Raw genomic sequence first — 14,796 nt, 5'->3', positions numbered from 1 at the left:
ATTGCCAGCAAAGACATAACAGCAAGTTGATTTTGAATTCCGTTTATTGACAAAGTTATTGAAAAACAAGTAATGTACTCCAAGTATTTTACATACATACCAAGTATTGTGACTTTATTGCTCTTTAGGGCTGTCTTTCAATTAGCAGTAGACACAGTGCTGATCAAATGCTGTTCCAATACGTAATATATTCCATTGCAGTTGAAAAATACAAAAACAACATTGCAGAGTGCTTTAATAATTTGAAAAGTATATTTAACATACATTGTTGCATTAACTTTATTTGGCAAAGGCAAAGACACACTTGTATAGAGAATTGCAAACAGATATTCTTAAATTCCCCTCTAACAATAGAGACAGCCTGACCTTTTACTTGAGATTTTAGCATCTGGTTTAAAACAACAACAACACAGTCTTCAGTAATTTAAAATTTTATTTAAGTACAAGCCTTTCTTTATTATCTTTTTTTTTGTTCTGTATTATCACATAATAATTTAGCAGTAAACATAGACCCAAAGAACAGGGACGTTCAAGAAAAAATGTAAATAAAGAAGTTTGTTTTTTTTATTTGCCCTTATTGCACAAAGAAAAAAACCCCGGCCCTCAATATTGTAGAATACCCTGCCATGTTACTCACAAGAGTCCCCCGAGAAGTGACACATTAAAGAGAGCACAGAAAGACTTACAGTGTAGAGGTAGAGACAGGAATATTATAATACAGATATATTAGTAGATTTCATGCCTTGTGTGGCCTGTAGAGTCACATGAAAACGTAATTTACATTATGTAACTGTGATTTTTTTTGTCCAAAGCACCCACTTAAAGACGTCTTAGTAAGACCCTTGTCACCCACACCATCAGAATGCAGTAATCTGTGAGGAGGCTCAGCGGCGCCATTTTTCTGTCAGGAGGAAAGGAATTGGGTTTATTCACATTTATTGATTGAAGAGCTGAACAATAACAACAACAACAAAAAATAGCAAAGAGATTGTTCATTTACCTCTGGTGCTCTCGAAGCAGTTTTCGCAGTGCACCTTGCGCTTGTAGATCCACATGCTGTCCCCAGCTTTCATGTAGCCCAGAGAGCCGTTGCAGACATCACACTGCCAAAACAAACAGACGCTTAAATGAAGACGGATAATCATGCTTAGTACACAGCAGCCCGGCTGATGACTGTTAATGTCTGACATCTTCTGGATAAATGTCGCTAAGCACATTTATGTAAGGATTTCAAAGCTGAGCGGAGGGGATAAGGCCAGAGGAGGAGTTCGGTGATGTATTTCACATATTTTACATGTATTGACAGGAAGTGTCCCGGATTTCTGCGCAGCCTCTCTGTGCTGCTTGCAAACCTATCCAAACCCAATATTGACAGAGACTTGCAAAAGTAGTAATGACCCTCACATTTTTAAACACTTTGCCACATCCCAACCACAAACATTTCAACTCTTTTTCATCCAACTTGCCATCAACTTTGACCAGCTTCCTTGTTCATGCTGGAGAAAAGCATCACCAGAGCATGACTCTGACACCGCCAGGTTTTAACATGCACGTGATGTGTTCAGGGTCATTCTCATCTAACTGCAGTATCTTATTCCACATTTAAGCTGCTTTCTCTACATGACCTGTTGCAAAAATAAGTCAAGAGTTATCCTGAGCTTCACATAATACTCTCTTTGAGTAGCCAGTCAAATAATTGGACTCTATTTAATAACTAAGGGATGTCTGGAGAAATTGTGTTGCGTACCAGAATGAAGGGGGCTGAATAAAACTGGAAGCCACAATTTTCTGATCTGATTTTTTTTTTAAATGTGAAAATTCTCGCTTATGCTCCACTCCGTGTTGATCTGTCACACAACATTCCCATAAAACCACATTGCAGTTTGTGGTTGTAAGATTATATAATGGGGGAAAGGTTCAAGTTGATGAATAAAAGTTGCATCTTGAAACTGAAGGTCTCACTTTGAAGCAGGTGGCGTGGCAGTTGATCTTCATGTCGTCCAGGACCATCTTGGCGTCTCCAGTGAAGGGCTTTCGGCAGGTGGTGCACAGGTCCTTCTCCAGCACAGGCCTGTTCAAACAAGACACCATTGCTGTTCAAAACATGCTAGTTTAACTTTAACGTTGTAAAAAGTCCATCAGCAAGTCTCCTCAGGTCACCTATCCTTGACCTTGACCCTTCATGAAACCTTTAAACTCACTCCTTTGCGGTAAGCTCATTGCTAGTGAAAGTCTTGTAAACCAGCTTAAAGGATTTGCAATAATATTCCAAGAAATTCTGCCAACATAAATCTCGTGGTCCTTGGAGCCTCAACTAATTAGGCTAGCCCTAAGTGATACTTAATATTTTAGATAAATTCATTGCAATTATGTAGAAGATCCTCAACAATTTTCTATGAAGATATTTTGAACCTGTCAAAATGGCGAAACGCTGCTTTGGTGGACACTTTCTTTGCCTCAAACGATTGTTGGATGGGCGGCTTTAAGCATTACCCTTGACTTGCCTAGCAACGCTGTAACTAACTGGTCACAGTTTATTTAATTATTGTTTGGCTCAAACTCAAACATTCTTCTCAGGCTTGAAAAGTCATGTTATGTGCTAAGCAACTATAATGATGAGCACAATAAACTTGAGTAAGGATTTACGTCAGCATGTTGGTGGTACACAAATTCACTGCTGACTTCGGCATTTAGCATTTTGCAGCTACTTTGTGCTATAAATTTCATAATCAAGAGATGCTGGCGGTGTTCTTTTCTTACCTGTCAGGGGACTGATAAGCACTCTTTGTGGAAGAGTATGATGTGGAGCTGTAGAGAGAGGGGCTGTTGAGGCTGCTATACTCATAGCTGCAAGAAGACAGAACCAGAGACACATTTTACTTTTCTGTTGCACTTTATTCTTTACCGAGCGATTGTTGTCCACTTCCTCTGCCACCCACCTGGAGTCTGGTCTGGAGTAGGAGTAGGCTTTATAGTCACTGTTGTGTTTGTGCAAACAGAGAAAAGGATTAAAGATAACAGAAACGCCACACGTATATTTTTATTGCAGTAGATAACATTAGATACTTACCTGTATGAGCTGGTGGGAGTATAGGGAGTATCGTCAGTGTATGAGCTGTAGCTGTTCATCAAAAAAAAAAAAAGAAAAAGTTCAGACATTATTTGGATGCAGTAAAAAAAAATATTTGATTTTACTTTTATTAATACAACAAAGGAAACTTGTGCATTGATAAAAATATCTTGCTTAAAAGTTTTACGCTATTGGAAAAGGTTTTTAAAAAAAACCCCCCAAAAAACCCCCACAATCCTCTGAAAGGATATTTCCAACGGTTAGAAAAAGCCAATTCAGAAGTAAGTTTGTTGGGCAAAAATATTCACACCTCAATTTTAGATTTTGTCACTTTACAACCACAAACCTCGGTTTATGTAGTAAAACAACACAAATAGTGAATAATTATGAAGGAAAAGGAAAATAATCCAATGTTTTAAAACATAAGATCTGCATTGTAGTCAACCCCTACCTGGATAGCCCTTAATAGAAACCGTTTTGCTTCAAGAACCTTCCTAATTAGTAAATAGTTTCTCCACATACATAAACTGATGTCAATTTAAATTCAGCTGTATAGTGAGGGCTTTAGTGCTTTTTTTTTTAGAGAGCATTTGTGAACAACAGCACAAAGGGTTAGCGCTTTTACGTATGCTTCTTTACATGTTTGCAAAACCTAGCAAGTAGCTAGCTTCTTTTTTCTTCTTCTTCATGTGTTAATTATTGGGATTTAAGTTATAGAGTAGCTTAAAGCAGGGCTAGGTTCTAAAATCATTTTCTAAGCTTAGAACAACTCACTTGGATTAAAAAATGTTAAGAACGTAAAATTGTAACAAAATACAAATTAGTAATTTCAACTTGGCTGAATGTGTAGGGATTTAAATTGGCAACTTTTTTTCTTTTTTACGTTATAGGTTTTAGGGTTGCGGTCTCTTCTCACCTGACGCTGCGCGTGGACGATGGTGTTGATGGGGTTTCGTCTCTGATAAAAAATTGTAAAAAACACTAATATGTCAGACCATACAGTATGTCTTTGTCCAATATTGAAAAGAAAGAAAGAGCCACTCACTCTTTTTTGGTGTTTACTGTGATAATGTCCTTCTCGGTTTTGCTTGAACTGTTGAGAGGATGAACATTTAATGTTTTATCAACGTAATAAAAAACTGATCTGTTTTATTCATTTATTGACTGAAACATCTCACCTGACAGGAGGTGTGATGGCTTTAGGCAGGAGGTTGTCATAGAGGTTATCCTTGGGCCTGTTAAAACAATGACATCATCACGGCTGTAATCCAGACACTGTGAGGCGTGCCACTTAAAAATGGAGGACAGGTTTCAGCTTACGTTGAGGAGGACTTTACAGTGACTGTTGGTGTCTTGGTGTCATCTCTTGAAATCAAAATGAGAATAAAAACAACATTTAAATAGACTTCCTGGCATAACAAACACTAATATTAATACTGTTATTAATAGTTATAATATATACAATATATTCACTTTTGATGTTTCAATACATTTTTTGAATCAAATTAACTCACACAGTGTTGGAGCTCTTCACCGTCACAGTCTCACTGCTGGACACAGGTGTTTTTTTACTGTAAAATAGGAAAATATTCCAATAATTGGTCAGATGAAACTATAACAAATGTCCCACATTATCATGGCATTACTGGGATTTAAGCAACTTATATTCAAGAAAGTTGAAATGCACAGTACAGAAAAACCTACCTGTCTCCACTCTTGATAGCACTGGGAATCAGTGTGTCATAGAGTTTGTCCTCAGCACTGCAAGAAAAAATAAATACAAGATCATTAATTGACCAGTAGTGTACCACACTGTTGTTTCTTTTTATCTATCTATGCAACAGAAATATGAAGAGAACATTTTGTAATTTTTGCAAAACATCTTCCAATGTGGCAACAAATTCACATCACATTTCATACACATTTGCATTAAAAATGCATATTCAAAGAATGTTTAAGCCTCCAAACCTTAAAAGCTTTAAAAACTGAAGAAAATCTATTACATTGCAAAATATTGCATTTTATTCTGTAGTTTAGTATTATGGTGCAGTGTATTGTGTCGTCTCATTGAATTTTTCTGAGGCACCCCACATGAAATTATTGCAGGTTAAGGTCAGCGGTTTGATGACACTTTTTCAAAGTATGGGGTTAAACTTACATTGCATCACTGCTACTTTTCACCGTTACAGTCTTAGTTGTGGGCACAGTTGTTGTGCTACAAAGGAGAAAAAAATACATCATAATGAGTATAAATTCAAACACTCCCGTGTATCAAAGGACATTTGCATTAACTTTAGGCTTGGTGAATGCAAATATCACCTGTCTTTAGTTGGGGAGTCGTCCTTCAAAGGTGAGGGTTTCAGTGAGTTGTAAAGTCGGTCCTCTGGCCTGCATGGGAAAAATATTAAAGGTAAAATATTTTAATACAAATTAGTACATATTATAATAACAGGGAAATTTAATACGTTTAAATCTTACTCTTTGGAGCTCTTCACTGTCACAGTCTCACTGCTGGACACAGGTGTTTTTTTGCTGTAAGTAAGGAAAATATTCCAATAATTGGTCAGATGAAACTATAACAAATGTCCCACATTATCATGGCATTACTGGGATTTAAGCAACTTATATTCAAGAAAGTTGAAATGCACAGTACAGAAAAACCTACCTGTCTCCACTCTTGACAGCACTGGGAATCAGTGTGTCATAGAGTTTGTCCTCAGCACTGCAAGAAAAAATAAATACAAGATCATTACTTTACCAGTAGTGTACCACACTGTTGTTTCTTTTTATCTATTTATGCAACAGAAATACGAAGAGAACATTTTGTAATTTTTATAAAACATCTTCCAATGTGGCAACAAATTCACATCACATTTCATACACATTTGCATTAATAATGCATATTTAAAGAATGTTTAAGCGTCTGAACTTTAAAAGCTTTAAAAACTGAAGTGAATCTATTAAGTTGAAAATATTGCATTTTATTCTGTAGTTTTGTATCATGGTGCAGTGTATTAAGGTCAGCGGTTTGATGACACTTTTTCAAAGTATGGTGTTAAACTTACATTGCATCACTGCTACTTTTCACCGTTACAGTCTTAGTTGTGGGCACGGTTGTTGTGCTACAAAGGAGAAAAAAAAAACATCATAATGAGTATAAATTCAAACACTCCAGTGTATCAAAGCACATTTGCAGTAACTTTAGGCTTGGTGAATGAAAATATCACCTGTCTTTAGTTGGGGAGTCGTCCTTCAAAGGTGAGGGTTTCAGTGAGTTGTAAAGTCGGTCCTCTGGCCTGCGTGGAAAAATATTAAATATAAAATATTTTAATACAAATTAGTACATATTATAATAACAGGGAAATTTAATACGTTTAAATCTTACTCTTTGGAGCTCTTCACCGTCACAGTCTCACTGCTGGACACAGGTGTTTTTTTGCTGTAAGTAAGAAAATATTCCAATAACTGGTCAGATGAAACTATAACAAATGTCCCACATTATCATGGCATTACTGGGATTTAAGCAACTTATATTCAAGAAAGTTGAAATGCACAGTACAGAAAAACCTACCTGTCTCCACTCTTGATAGCACTGGGAATCAGTGTGTCATAGAGTTTGTCCTCAGCACTGCAAGAAAAAATAAATACAAGATCATTAATTGACCAGTAGTGTACCACACTGTTGTTTCTTTTTATCTATCTATGCAACAGAAATATGAAGAGGAAATTTTGTACATTTTGCAAAACATCTTCCAATGTGGCAACAAATTCACGTCACATTTCATACACATTTGCATTAAAATGCATATTTAAAGAATGTTTAAGCGTCTGAACCTTAAAAGCTTTAAAAACTGAAGTAAATCTATTACATTGCAAAATATTGCATTTTATTCTGTAGTTTAGTATCATGGTGCAGTGTATTGTGTCGTCTCATTGAATTTTTCTGAGGCACCCCACATGAAATTATTGCAGGTTAAGGTCAGTGGTTTGATGACACTTTTTCAAAGTATGGGGTTAAACTTACATTGCATCACTGCTACTTTTCACCGTTACAGTCTTAGTTGTGGGCACGGTTGTTGTGCTACAAAGGAGAAAAAAAATACATCATAATGAGTATAAATTCAAACACTCCCGTGTATCAAAGCACATTTGCATTAACTTTAGGCTTGGTGAATGCAAATATCACCTGTCTTTAGTTGGGGAGTCGTCCTTCAAAGGTGAGGGTTTCAGTGAGTTGTAAAGTCGGTCCTCTGGCCTGCGTGGAAAAATATTAAAGGTAAAATATTTTAATACAAATTAGTATATATTATAATAACAGGGAAATTTAATACGTTTAAATCTTACTCTTTGGAGCTCTTCACCGTCACAGTCTCACTGCTGGACACAGGTGTTTTTTTGCTGTAAGAAAATATTCCAATAATTGGTCAGATGAAACTATAACAAATGTCCCACATTATCATGGCATTACTGGGATTTAAGCAACTTATATTCAAGAAAGTTGAAATGCACAGTACAGAAAAACCTACCTGTCTCCACTCTTGATAGCACTGGGAATCAGTGTGTCATAGAGTTTGTCCTCAGCACTGCAAGAAATAATAAATACAAGATCATTAATTGACCAGTAGTGTACCACACTGTTGTTTCTTTTTATCTATCTATGCAACAGAAATATGAAGAGAACATTTTGTACATTTTGCAAAACATCTTCCAATGTGGCAACAAATTCACATCACATTTCATACACATTTGCCCATGATAAAAATGCATATTTAAAGAATGTTTAAGCCTCCAAACCTTAAAAGCTTTAAAAACTGAAGTAAGTCTCTGAAACAATTCATTACCAAACTGTCTTACTTTAACATTCAAAATCCACGTCTGCATTATAAAAATGAACATTTCCTAATGTGCCCATTAGTTATAATGCTGGCTCTGTGGCAGTAACACACTGAACAAGTCACCAAGGACACTGCACCCTCACACATCCACTGTTCACACACCTACAGACCAGCTGAGCATCAAATTAGCCTACATTTTTTTTTCAACAGATGAAAAATGCATTATGTAAGGTCTAATCAGAGGGAGTTTTAACTAGAGATGCAGTAAATCTGTGGACAATATATTTCCCAGTTTGCGTTTGGATTTTTGGATTTTTTTTTTTTCACCTTGGTTGTTTTTTGTGTAGCTTAGTCTTCAAATGAAGACAAAGAGAATCAATCACATGCCATAATTATTTAATCATATGCTGTGACTTTTCATGTGCATTTATTATAATACAATACAATACAATACAATATTGTACTGCATTGTAGTATTGTATTGCATTTCATTGTACTGTGACATAGACCATATTGATCTGATACTGGTCAGATCACATAATATTGTACATAATACTGTCACTCTGCAGAGTATTGCATTGCATCATCTGTTATATCATAGGGAATATTATCATATTACATCAGATTGTTTAGGATCACATAGAGTTGTACATTTTATCACAATTTATTGGATCTTATTGTATCGCATCGTAATGTATCGTATCATATTGCATTGCACTGCATCACATCATGTTTTATATCCTAACATATTGTCTAGAATTGCATGGCATCTATTACATTGCAAAATATTCCATTTTATTCTATAGTTTTGTATCACTTTGCAGTGTATTAAGGTCAGTTGTTTGATGACACTATTTCAAAGTATGGGGTTAAACTTACATTGCATCACTGCTACTTTTCACCGTCACAGTCTTAGTTGTGGGCACGGTTGTTTTGCTACAAAGGAGAAAAAAAAAACATCATAATGAGTATAAATTCAAACACTCCCGCGTATCAAAGCACATTTGTTGTAACTTTAGGCTTGGTGAATGAAAATATCACCTGTCTTTAGTTGGGGAGTCGTCCTTCAAAGGTGAGGGGGTCAGTGAGTTGTAAAGTTGGTCGTCTGCCCTGCGTGGGAAAAATATTAAAGGTAAAATATTTTAATACAAATTAGTACATATTATAATAACCGGAAAATTTTATACGTTTAAATCTTACTCTTTAGTGGTGGTAATAGTCGGTTTTGTTGTCTTGGTAGGCGAGTAGCTCGAGTACTGTGAACTAGATGTGAGAACACAACAGATGACCTTCATTTTCACACATAAATTACATAAATGGCAATTCCACTGACAATTAGCAGTTTGTGGTATGAGATTTCTAATATAGTTCAATGAAAATAAATGAATAAAAACAGAATAGAAGTATAAATAACCAGTAACAAAATGTAAAATTCATATTACACTATAGTTTATCTCTAGTAAATATACAGTATGTCTTGCATCCACGGTTAGATTAATTCTTACTCTTTGCTTGAGGATTTGACGCGCTCCATGAACGTCTCAGTTTTAGTGGGTGTTTTGGTCACAGGAGATCTGTAAGGAGACAAAAATTGAAAGTCACGATAATAAGAAAATAGCTATAAAATAGATATAATGTAATGATGAAACAAATCATACGGTTTCAGAGTATTGATATTTTATTCCCTACTTGACACTTTGGGTGGTGGTCTCAGTTGTCCCATCCTTAGTCACCGCTGTGGTTTTAGTGCTGAAAGGGGGAAAAAAGGCAATACATAAAATAGTCCTTTACCGCACGTTTCTCTATGTGTATCTTCTACTGTATGTTCCTGCAATAGCATTAGAAATATGCAATTAAATATCAAATGCTTTCTTATTTGATTATGTTTCCATTATACAGCATTCTACACAATAATTGGCTCTCCTGGTTAAAAAAAAAGTGTAAAAAGTCTTAAAATAAATTCATCTTTGCAGTAATACAATCTCCCAATTTTTGTGAAATACAAGAGCTTACGTGTTGGATGTTTCTGTCTTCCCACCGGAAGTTCTAGTGAAGCAGAAAGTGGATTATACCAAAAAGCATTTGCATATCCACATAAAACATCATATGCATATATAGTGTGTGCATGCATACACACACTATAAACTGTGTATATATTTATAAAATGAGCTCAGATATGAAAATGTACCTTTTTGAGTAGTAAGACGGTGTCCTGCCAGTAGAAGAAAACCATATTTTAGTCATGGGTTTATATTATGAAATAACATATTAGGTAATGATATAAATACAGTAGAATTGTGTATTTACCACTACTACTACTGCTACTATTATTAATAAAATAATAATAATATTAGCAGAAAAACATAATGGTAGAATAATAATAATGGCACTAACATGGTTTTCAGGTCATCTGTGCTTCCACTGAACCTGCAATGAGAGAACTCAGAAGTTAAGGCTCTTGTTGTAGTCTATGAGCGAATTGATAGAGGTGTAATATTATATATTTTCCAGGCACATGATGCAATTTTATAGCACAACTAAGTAACTATGTTGCCTTCAATTGTTATAAAAAAAATTTTTATATATCAAACTTTACATCTTTGCAAGACTTTCCAATTTGATGCCTTGAAATTAGACGTTTGTCTCTTTAAGAAGCTGCTGCTCCCTCTGACACCTCGTCACAACAACATTCCTCCGTTATAATGTTTACGGCCATTTGTAGGAGCATTAGACCGAGAAGTAGCTCATGTAACGAGCTCAGCAGTCTCGCACTTCCACCAGGCATTTGTAATCACTGCTGCCGCTAGTCTGGAGGAGCTGAGTGGCTCAGGTGGAGACTGCAGCTACAAGGAGGAGCTTTGTGGAAATAACCAGTGCTTTGTCAGGTGTTTTGCCAAATGAATGGCTGCCAATGGGAGATTCGAGGATTTCTCAAATGTGTATAAAAAAAATCAAAGCAACACTCAAGGTATGTTTTTGATGAGGGAGTAACATTGTAACAATATAATATAATGATGTAAAGCTAAAACAAAAAAAGCTTTACTCTTAAAAGCCTTTTAGCACACTAAAGTGCTATTACCTCTTGGTGAGAGCTTGAACAGATGAGGTTGAACTTGCTTTAGTTGTTCTTGTTGACTTGGGTTCTGATCCACTGTGTGAAACATAAAGACAATATGCATTACTTATAAATGACACAAATAACACTGAGATGTAGTCCCTTTCACTTAATACTTTGGTTGCGATGGAGATTTATGTTTGTTTTACCTGTCAGTAGTATCAGTGTTATTCACTCGACTCAAGACACTTTTGCCAAAGTTTGGGTCTTGGCTGTGGGAGAGGAAAGAGAAATCATTCATCCATGCAGTTATGAGTCAACACTGCGACTCGCAAAAGGAATGCGAGCGTGTCTGAAGGTGCGCTTGGTACAGGTAACTCTCGTCTGTCCAGCCAATCCAAAAGGGTGTGAGCCGGCTTGCCTTCAGTATCTGTATACTTACTCGACGGGCTCGTCTTCATCAGCATTTTTTCGGATCCAGCTGTTGTCCTTCAGCAGAGAGGTTTTCTTCTTGCTGTCCTCGAGCGCTTTGGTCTTGGCTGCAAACAAACAAAACAGAAACATCTATAGTCATTCAGGAGCCCATGTTTTGTATATTTAAGTACATCTAATGTCCACTTAAAGCTTAATGTGAAAAAAGTCAAAACAGAGTGAAACATTTGTGCACACTTGTATTTTTTCATTTTATTTACTATCGTTTTCATTAAGTATCAGTTTCATAGTATGTCAAGGTTTCAAAACACAAAAAATTGCCCATAAATCATTCTTCAGTTGAAAGTCTTTTTCATGAGATGCCACAGCAAGCAAAAATGATGTCATGCTGACCGTCCCCCACTTGTTGCTAAGCACTGCAGGCCAGCTGGCAGTGCTTAATTAAGGCTCTGTTGTTTACAAAGTCAACAGATTCAGTTGTTTGGAAATATTTCTGGTTAGGAAAAACACAGTCATGGAGTGGAATCTAGATGAGCCCCACCTTCCACCAGTTTTAAAGTCAGCCTGTTTTGGCACTGCTGTTGCTAAGTTTGTCTACTTTTAAAATTGGTTTGATGATCTTATTATACAGCCGAGTGACAAACAAGCAAGAACAGCAGAAATGTGCGAGGGGCAAACATTTCACGTAGCATAGAATATGACATAGAATATAGCATAGAATATAGCATAGAATAATTCTAGATATTGTCAGTAACGTCACACAACAGTTTCAATGATTCAGTTATTATTCGTAATAGTGTAAATACTTACAAGTTGAGTAGGAGCTCATTTTGGACTCTCACCTGAAAATGACAGAGGAAATTAGAGCACATTAAATGGACGCTAGGTGGCACTGCAGCCTAAGAAAGTGAATGTGAGGCGACTTATTGACTCTCAACATGAACTGAATGAACCTAAGAACTCTGATCTGAAATTACTCATTCTTTGCTTCTGCATTCCTGTCATTTTCTCTCGTTCTGAGCGTTTTGTGAGCAGCTTACGTTAATGACCCTGTTGGGTTTGTCGCTGCACCTTCTGCCCAGGCTCAGTGATTAAGCAGTAAACTGGTTTGTCTTGATCTATGCCCACATGTAGACACACCCACCCTCCACAACACTCCTTCTCCAAACACACCATTGTCAGCAAAACAAGAGGGGCGTACAATAACATACTAGAAGGTGCTAAATGCTACTGAAAAAGAATCAGAAGGCAGACATAATCAAGTGAAATTATTATCAGTCATGCAGTCCAGAAACAGTATTTTGTAAGAGGTTTCTGTGTTTTTGAGTTGAAGTTGAAGAAAGAAAAACTCTTCACAATAGAAAACAAAAATTGGGATGCAGCTATGATCCTACATGAATTTCATGCTTATTTTCCTTCATTTAATCCCTTTGCTATTAACATCACACAACGCAGCAGGATTAAATCAGTGCTTTCCCTGTACAGGATGAAAACGGTTTGCTGTTTTACTGTATCAGCCAGAGCAAGAATAGTTTTAACCGTTAGAGAAATAACTATCACTTTATGTGCGTCGTCTGAATTGATTCAGAGTGTTACGTCTGTCTCTAGTGACGAGGATTCATTCTTCAAAAGGGAAACCATTCAATGAGCGGCACACAAACTAAAACTGCTTTCACTTAAAGAATTTTTTTTCAGCATCTTGAAGGTATCAGTCAAAGGAAAAGTATATTTGCTGCTCTTAAAACTGATATAATTATGTTTTTTTCCCAATGGAAAAAGTGTCTGGGTGCCAGAAAAATGTTTTAAATTGTTTGGCAAACATGTTCAGTAAAACTGCGAGTTGACACTGAGTATAGGCACCTTTGCATTATTGTTTATCTTTAGACCATGTTAAATAAAATAAATTGTATTTTTCTTTTAATGTTTTGAGGGTTAGAACTTTTTTCGTGATCACTAAAAAAAACGGAAATAATAAAACTAAAAATGACAAAATCACTGAGGGAAAAGTTATGACAGAAAATGTGATCCGTACCTCTGGAGACAGCTCTGTTCCTGGGTTTTAAAGGTAAAATCCTCACTGTAGCTCAGGTCTGAACACCTGTCTATCACACACAGTCACACCTTTGTCATTCCTTCTGCTTTTAACCTCAAGGGGAGGCCACCCTTTGGGAGTGGCATTGCAAAGGACTCAAAGAAACAGTTTTCCTCTTTTCATGTCACTCTACATGTTTCTTCCTCCATCGTCATCATTTCCCTCTTAATTATCAGTTTCTGCGTGCAGGCTGAGCTTTAGAGGATCTGGGTGGAGTGCTGAAATACCTGCTCCTCAGCTTTGGTGTTGGAGTATGTCTTTCTAGCATAGTCTGGAACGAATCAGCTCTATTAAACCCTGACCTCTGAAGCATTTTTAATCACAATTTGTGGCCATAAAGTGAGCAGAGTGATCTCAATAGGCCACTCTGCAACTTGATTACTAACCAGTGTCTTGCCTGAGTTGATCTTTTACTGCATTATTGCTAAGACGAGACTTTGTACTTTACTCGTGCTGATAAAAGTACTACAGTGCTTGTTACAATTAGCTGGGAACTCCACAAAACTGGCTTTCAAGGAAGGGTGGTACAAAGAAAGCTATGAGAAGTCTTGTTTAAACACCGTAAACACGTAGATGAACGTGCTCTCCTCCAAACGTGAACCTTGTTGGTTACATTGAAAGACACAATTTGTGAAGTTAAAGTACCAAATTTCTCCCCTGAACATGTCATTCCCATAATGAATTATAGTAGTGGCGGCATCATACTGTGGGGATGCTTTTCTTCAGTAGGGAAGCTAATCAGAACCAGCGGGAGGATGGCTGGAGCCAAATGGAAGAAAAGCAGAGAAAGGATATAAAGGGACAACAGGTTGAAACACACAGCCAGAGCAGGGCTTGATTATTTCAGCAATGCTTCTTTCTTAGTTCCAACAAATACGATATCTGACTTAGATTTGATGCAGTGAAGAACAGATCTCAGAGAACCCAGAAGTTCAAAATCTACCTCCATGATACATGATGCACTATGCAAGTAAGATGTGAACATTTTCAGACTGGTTTCTGATCAGGGTTGCCAATATCAGTCTGAAAAAGCTCAGACTTTGAGCAAGCGAGAAATGTGCCATTGGGTGTGCCATGTTCTGGGTGATCAGAGGTATGAAAGGTGCTCAGTCACTTTCATACCTGGCTTGGGTGTGACTGCATGTCTCTGATAGATTAACCCCTCCCGGTCACTGACAGTGAAGAAGGAATGCAGACTGGCCCAGAATGACAGAACAATAGAGGTGAGTGCCAAAGACAGTTGAAACCTTTTTTTTTTGTCAATTTTGGACAATTATTGGTGACCAGTTGTGAAAGAAAAACTCTATACAAC

The 14,796-nt window shown here is 36.7% G+C and overlaps 1 protein-coding gene across 2 annotated transcripts; it reads right to left on the bottom strand.

Moving 5' to 3' along the window:
- Positions 1–26: 26 nt before the first annotated feature.
- Positions 27–13,709, bottom strand: scel (sciellin). Of its 2 annotated transcripts, XM_023336779.1 has the most exons (37): positions 13,425–13,703; positions 12,203–12,234; positions 11,403–11,499; positions 11,170–11,232; positions 10,985–11,056; positions 10,300–10,332; positions 10,094–10,117; positions 9,919–9,951; positions 9,595–9,654; positions 9,411–9,479; positions 9,106–9,168; positions 8,947–9,015; positions 8,785–8,841; positions 7,597–7,653; positions 7,415–7,468; positions 7,257–7,325; positions 7,095–7,151; positions 6,642–6,698; positions 6,456–6,509; positions 6,298–6,366; positions 6,136–6,192; positions 5,736–5,792; positions 5,549–5,602; positions 5,390–5,458; positions 5,229–5,285; positions 4,775–4,831; positions 4,585–4,641; positions 4,391–4,435; positions 4,249–4,305; positions 4,116–4,163; positions 3,987–4,028; positions 3,071–3,121; positions 2,940–2,978; positions 2,761–2,847; positions 1,963–2,071; positions 1,001–1,103; positions 27–901 (listed from the first exon to the last, which is right to left on the bottom strand). In XM_023336779.1, exons 2-37 carry the CDS (start codon positions 12,219–12,221, stop codon positions 885–887), a joined length of 2,082 nt encoding a protein of 693 aa, XP_023192547.1. In that variant the 5' UTR covers positions 12,222–12,234; positions 13,425–13,703; the 3' UTR covers positions 27–884. The 2 variants fall into 2 exon arrangements, with proteins under 2 accessions (XP_023192547.1, XP_023192548.1); XM_023336780.1 differs by lacking the exons at positions 7,257–7,325; positions 7,415–7,468; positions 7,597–7,653; positions 8,785–8,841 and having other exon boundaries at positions 13,425–13,709.
- Between the last annotated feature and the right edge of the window lie 1,087 nt (positions 13,710–14,796).

Source organism: Xiphophorus maculatus, chromosome 7 (assembly GCF_002775205.1).
Source record: "Xiphophorus maculatus strain JP 163 A chromosome 7, X_maculatus-5.0-male, whole genome shotgun sequence".
In the NCBI taxonomy this organism is placed as follows: Eukaryota; Metazoa; Chordata; class Actinopteri; order Cyprinodontiformes; family Poeciliidae; genus Xiphophorus; species Xiphophorus maculatus.
This window is presented reverse-complemented; position numbering and strand designations above follow the sequence as displayed.

What these genes read in the sequence shown, in the direction of transcription:
- scel (XM_023336779.1), bottom strand. An exon ending in GCCATCACACCTCCTGTCAG is followed by an intron (nt 4,164 to 4,248) that starts GTGAGATGTTTC and finishes TCCTCTCAACAG; the next exon opens with TTCAAGCAAAACCGAGAAGG. An exon ending in ACAGTAAACACCAAAAAAGA is followed by an intron (nt 4,029 to 4,115) that starts GTGAGTGGCTCT and finishes ATTTTTTATCAG; the next exon opens with AGACGAAACCCCATCAACAC.